At 41.2% G+C, this 6,342-nt stretch overlaps 1 protein-coding gene across 1 annotated transcript; it reads right to left on the reverse strand.

The window, feature by feature from the left end:
* Window positions 1-2,870: 2,870 nt before the first annotated feature.
* On the reverse strand, window positions 2,871-5,349 carry LOC134291055 (uncharacterized). Its single transcript, XM_062858335.1, has 3 exons — window positions 4,413-5,349; window positions 3,523-4,253; window positions 2,871-3,425 (listed from the first exon to the last, which is right to left on the reverse strand). Exons 1-3 carry the CDS (start codon window positions 5,347-5,349, stop codon window positions 2,871-2,873), a joined length of 2,223 nt encoding a protein of 740 aa, XP_062714319.1.
* Window positions 5,350-6,342: the final 993 nt, after the last annotated feature.

Genomic DNA, 6,342 nt, shown 5'->3' on the forward strand with positions numbered 1-6,342 from the left:
TACGCCTGCATGTATACACAAAGGCGCGTGCCGCAAAATTTGGCCAAATCGGAGATTCGTTTCCGTTTTTGCCTGTTTCTCAATGATGCGGGCATTGTTTTTATAACTTTTTTAGTGTTTTGAAAAGCTTGAACTTTCAGCTTTCCATTAGTGGGTTCAGAATTTTAATTCGTGTTCGTAAACACTGCGAAATAACGCTGCATTTATGTAAACGGGCCCAGTGCACAAAAGTGGCATAATTTACGAAACGGCAGATAGCTTTTAGAAGAAGAAAAAGACATCTCTAATTTTTTGATATGTTATGTATAAATGTCCCAGCTTTCAATTGATGTAAAAATTTTGAAAATCGGTGGTTGCCCTCATGGTGAAAAAAATGTTTTGGTATAAAAATCCAAGATGGCGGCCAAAATCAATATGGCCGACCCAACTTTTTATTATTGTAAATAGTAGCTCTATCTTTCCTCTTTTCAACAACAATTCGTTTTGAGGTGGTTGTTGGAGAAACTTTTGAGTAATAACGGTTTAAATGAGCCACCATTTGACCAAAATCGAGGGGTCTGCAAAAATTGCTGTGGCTCTAACTAACGGGGGGTCCATCAATTTGAGTAACCAAATGCATTTTTCTTACTTTTTAGGCGAGGGCTTTCAGAAAATCGGCACCTTAAACATTTTTGAAGACAAGGTGTAAATAGTGGGCCGGTCTCAGCGAGAATTACCCAGGGTTATCTCCTGAACTTCTAATGAGAATTCTTCCAGACTCTGGAATCCAGAGGTTCCTCTACAAGATCCTGTTGGGATCTCCCATAGATTCCTTCAAAAATTGTATAAAGGTATGTTTTCAACAATTTTTTAAGGATTTTTTTTTAGAAATTAGTAGAAATGTTTCCAGTGATGTTTCCTGAAGTTCGTTCAGGTATTCTTCCAAGAATTCCTCCTGGGATTTATTCATTGACATTTATTACAAAAATTCCTTCAGATATTTCTTAAAAAAAAAACCTTTCTCGAAAAATTCCTTCAAGAGTTTATCTTGGGACTGCTCCAGAAATTCCACTAGTAAATTTCTCAAATGATTCTTCTACGAATGTTTCTACGATTTGGTACCTTTTTTCCTTTTTTCCTGAAGAAAACTGGCTTTCAATCTCAAAATTTTCCAAGTAGCTCAGGATGGTCAAATTCAAACTATTTTTTCTCGAATTTTCATTTTTCATCGATTTAAAAAGCAAGCAGAAGGAAACATTTTGGAAACATCTATTGAAAAAAAATACGAATTTTTGTTTAAATCAGTACCAAAAACTCCTGAATTTTCTGAAACTGTCTTTTCGAAATTTCTCTCAACTGAAGGAATATTTCAGGAGCAACGTAGTTGCAGGATATTCCTCTAAGAAGACTAATGTAGTACTCCCTGAGAGACTGCTGATGATTTTTTAAACATGTAATACGATTTAATTGCTTATTTTTCTAGATCCTTGATTTCCTTCTGATTCTGATTATGATGAAAGGTGTGATTTGTCGGCGTTGTCGATTCGAATTCTGTCTGTCGCTCTTCCATTCCCACCGTTCATCAACTCCTCGAAGTGCTCTCTCCACCTGGCAGCCATCATTGTTTTGTCTGTCAGCAAGTTTCCTTCATGGTCGTTGTGCATGACGAGAGAAGGCGCTGTATTTCTCCGCACGCCATTGACAGTTTCGTAAAATCTCCACATATCATTCTACTCCATACTTTCTTGCGCCTGAGCAATCACACATTTTCCTCATGGTATTTTTTTCTCTTTCTGCGATGGTTTCGTTTTTCGGATACTCTCGCTTCCCTATATCGCTCCTTGCTCTGCCGGGTCCCAGAAACCAGCATCCGGCTACTGGTGACATTTTTCTCATCCGTTAGCCTCTGACACTCCTCGTCGAATCAGCAGTTCCTAGGTCGTCTTTGAGCAGTGTCTATCACCTCCCGCGCTGCCGTACTCATCGCTCCGTGGATAGACTCCCACAGAGTGTTGAGATTATCGTTCTCGTTGATTTCAATTATATTTTTTCTCAAAAAATTTACGTGTTACAGAAATTCTTAGGTAAGATTCTGAATCAGTGGATCAAAATCTATTGAATATGAATATTGGTTATAATGAGCAGATGAAGAATTGACAATTATAAGGACAATAGTTTTTTTTATCTGTATGAACGAGATTTCTAGCCCTAGACTAGTTCACCTCGGGACCCACGCTTTACTTCCCTTCCGAAGGAAGAATTCACATTTTGCGAGTTTGTTGAGCGTGGGATTCAATCCCAGGTCCTCGGCGTGATAGTCAAGTGTTCTAACCATCACACCAGCTCCGCTCGTCCAGCTTCTGGTGATAGTCAGCTACCGTACCGTCTGCTGAAAAACGCTGGATGTTGAAACGCATCGATCGCCGGTTCTTAGAGTCCGACACGGTTGATAACCGAGCTCGAATCTTACTAACTACGAGGTAGTGATCTGAGTCTATGTTGGGACCTCGAAAAGTTCTAACATCAATGACGTCCGAGAAGTGTCGGCCATCTACCAGCACATGGTCGATTTGGTTGCAAACTTCGCCATTTGGGTGTCTCCAGGGGTGCTTGTGGATATTCTAGTGTGCAAAGTACGTGCTGTTTGTTGGTTTTGATTGGTTTTTCTCGGTGATACTGAACTGCAATTAAACGTCGTTTTTACGTTTCAACCTACTTTTTTTATTTTTTCGGTCATCTTCAGAAACTGTCATACAAATACAATAGAAAAGAACAAAAAAAAACATTCACAAATAATAAACATTTCACAATTCATAAAATTGACAAAAACACAACACTTACAAATCCGCCGTCCGTCCGTTTCCCAAGGCGGTACTTTTCATTCTAATTAATTAGCCTACTTCTCTGTGTCGTCGTTCGGTTCGCTGTTGCTCGTCTTTCAGTTTATTAATTAAATTGTTGTATGTGTTGGAGAATCCGTCTACGTCACGCTGCAAGTTTACCGTCGTGTCTTTCTTTACTTTTATGTGGATCACCTCGGCTGTTAGCCTACTCGCGTAGTTGTCGATTCTCTCCAGAATGCGAGTTCTGGAGAAGTCAAAGTGATGACCGTTTTCGACCGCGTGTTGGGTGAGTCCCGTAGCTGATGCTTTGGTGCGTATTGAGTTTCGGTGTTGCGCAATGCGCTTGTCTAGAGTTTGTGACGTTTGTCCAATGTACTCTTTTTCCTCGCACGCCCCACAAGGGATTGAATATACCACATTTGTTTGCTTCATTGGTGGTATGGCATCTTTGAGCTTGGTGAAAACCGTGTTTTTCACCTTATCACATGGCTTGAATGAAGCTGTGATTTCGTGCTGTTTCAGCGTTTTGCTCACCTTCTCACTGAGACCCGGGATGTATGGGATGGACACGTACTTTTTCGATTCCTCTTTTTTCTCTTCGTTCTTCGTTCATCGTGTTGTAGAGTAGATGGACTCGGTCTGTTAACGTACGTTTTATGAGATCCTCCGGGTAGTTGTTGTTGCGGAGAATCTTTTTTACCATTCCAATGCTTTCCCCCCTCCTTCGATCTGGGTCCGTGAGCTTGAGTGCCCGATCGATGAGTGCGATCATCGTGTTTACCTTGTGAGTATGCGGGCTCTCCGAGTGGTAGTCTAGATAGCGACCATCTTTCTGCTTCGGGAACCACATTTTCCGAATCCTCTCACCACTTCGCGAGAGTGTGAGATCCAGGAACCGAAGTGCCTCATCCATTTCTTCCTCCACGGTGAACTGTAGCTTCTCGTCGATGACGTTGAACTGCTCCACCACTTTCTCCACATCTTCTCTTCTCCCAACAATGAAGCAGTCGTCGACGTACCGTCTGTATATGGACAGGGTGATGTTTTTCTCCTCTAGTTGTGTTATGGCCTCCTGTTCTACCTTCTCCATGATGAGGTTCGCCACTACTGGAGAAAGGGGGGATCCCATGGGGACCCCCGTTGTTTGGCAGTAGAATTTCCCGTCATACTGGAAAAACGATGCTTCCAGGACAGTTTTCATGGCATGTTTGACTCTGTCCCATGAAATTGTGGTGTATTCTTGTATTTCTTTCCATTTTGCTTCCACTAGTTGGTATACTTTTTCGACCGGGACGTTGGTGTAGAGGGATACCACGTCCAGCGAGTACATGATGCAACCATCTGGGACGACCACGTGCGAAATTTCATTAGCAAAATCGAAGCTGTTGCGCACATGGTACTGCGTTTTACCCACGACGTTTCCCAAGATTTCTGCAAGGAATTGTGCCACACGATATGTTGCAGTTCCTATGGTTGATACTACAGGGCGGAGAGGTCTGTTCTGTTTATGAATTTTTGGCAGCCCATAGATTCTTGGTGGGTGACAGTTATAAACCTTGAGTCTGTTTTTTGTTTGTGTCTCGATGTGACCGTCCTTCCACCATTCCTCGATGATCGTGTTGAGTTTCTTCAAGGTACGGTTCGTAGGGTTTTCGTTCAACGGTTTGTACGTGTTCGTGTCACTCACCATTTCCGCCATTTTTTCACGATATTCCGTAGCAGACAATACCACGGTTTTGTTGCCTTTGTCTGCCCTTGTTACGTACAGATCGGGATGCTCGTTCAGGAACTTTCGGGTCCTTATGATCTCCTTGAGTATCCACTCGTTCTCCTTCGTCTTTGGCTGTCGTTGGTAGTTGACGTAGTTCGACATGATCGTTGAAACTTCGCCTCTAATTTCTTCTGCTTCGGGTTTTCTCTTTATCGCTGTTTCGACGTCGGCCACGAACCTTACGTACGGAATCGTTCTTCTGTTTTGGATGTTGAAGTTGGGACCGAGAAGAAGGGTTCTCTCCACGAAGTCCGGTAATTCTTCCATTGTTGTGTTTTCGATCCATTCGCGATTCCGATGTTGACTCCGAACTTTCTCCATCTTTAGCGCTTCCAGTTTTCTTGTCTCTACCGTTTTCGTCTTCGTGTACGTGTTTCTTGCACTTTTTTCCACCATTTGCAACACGTATTGCCAGTCCTCGACGCTCGTAGTTTCTTCGACCTTCCTTTTCAGGTACTGCTTCGTTTTCTTCAGTCGTTGGAGCGTCCTTTTTGTGTCCTGGATTGTCACACTAATCAGTTTGATTTTCTGTTTGTGGACTAGCTTGTTCAGTTTGGCCACGGAAACAGGGTTCACCAGGTTCAAACTGAGCTTATAGTTTAGGCAATTTGGAACTAGTTTGCATCTTCGACAATTGAGCATGAACTTCAATCGGTTTTTTGCTTTCGCCATCTTAATTGCCGTTTTCAGCAGTGATTTAACCCAGCTGCTTACTTGTCTTCCGTACTTCCTTTTCACGGTATTCACGAAAAACATTGTGCTTTTGTCACGTTTTTTCTTTCACCAAACTATTTGATATTATTTGGTTTTGATCACCGTTTGCTTCATTTGTTGGTTTTGATTGGTTTTTCTCGGTGATACTGAACTGCAATTAAACGTCGTTTTTACGTTTCAACCTACTTTTTTTATTTTTTCGGTCATCTTCAGAAACTGTCATACAAATACAATAGAAAAGAACAAAAAAAAACATTCACAAATTACAAACATTTCACAATTCATAAGGTGATCCACATAAAAGTAAAGAAAGACACGACGGTAAACTTGCAGCGTGACGTAGACGGATTCTCCAACACATACAACAATTTAATTAATAAACTGAAAGACGAGCAACAGCGAACCGAACGACGACACAGAGAAGTAGGCTAATTAATTAGAATGAAAAGTACCGCCTTGGGAAACGGACGGACGGCGGATTTGTAAGTGTTGTGTTTTTGTCAATTTTATGAATTGTGAAATGTTTGTTATTTGTGAATGTTTTTTTTTTTTGTTCTTTTCTATTGTATTTGTATGACAGTTTCTGAAGACGGCGGCGGCGGATTTGTAAGTGTTGTGTTTTTGTCAATTTTATGAATTGTGAAATGTTTGTTATTTGTGAATGTTTTTTTTTTGTTCTTTTCTATTGTATTTGTATGACAGTTTCTGAAGATGACCGAAAAAATAAAAAAGTAGGTTGAAACGTAAAAACGACGTTTGGGTCTGGCCAAAGTCTACGCTCCATACAAATTTCAAAATTTTTGTATGGACAAAAGTCTACGAGGGGGGGAGTGGGGGTCTGAGATGGTCAAAATTTGGTCTACGTGGTTTATGAACAGCCCCATACCTACCCACCAAGCAGTTTGTTTTGCTAGTGTCTAATTAGTATCTGATCGTATCTGGTAGTAGTATCTGGTAAAATGTCAGTTAAAGGGCAATATGTATCATTGTGGTCCAGGAGATCCTTCTGGGATATCTCCAAGAATCTCAGAAAAT

The sequence above is a fragment of the Aedes albopictus genome, chromosome 3 (assembly GCF_035046485.1).
Source record: "Aedes albopictus strain Foshan chromosome 3, AalbF5, whole genome shotgun sequence".
NCBI lineage: Eukaryota > Metazoa > Arthropoda > Insecta > Diptera > Culicidae > Aedes > Aedes albopictus.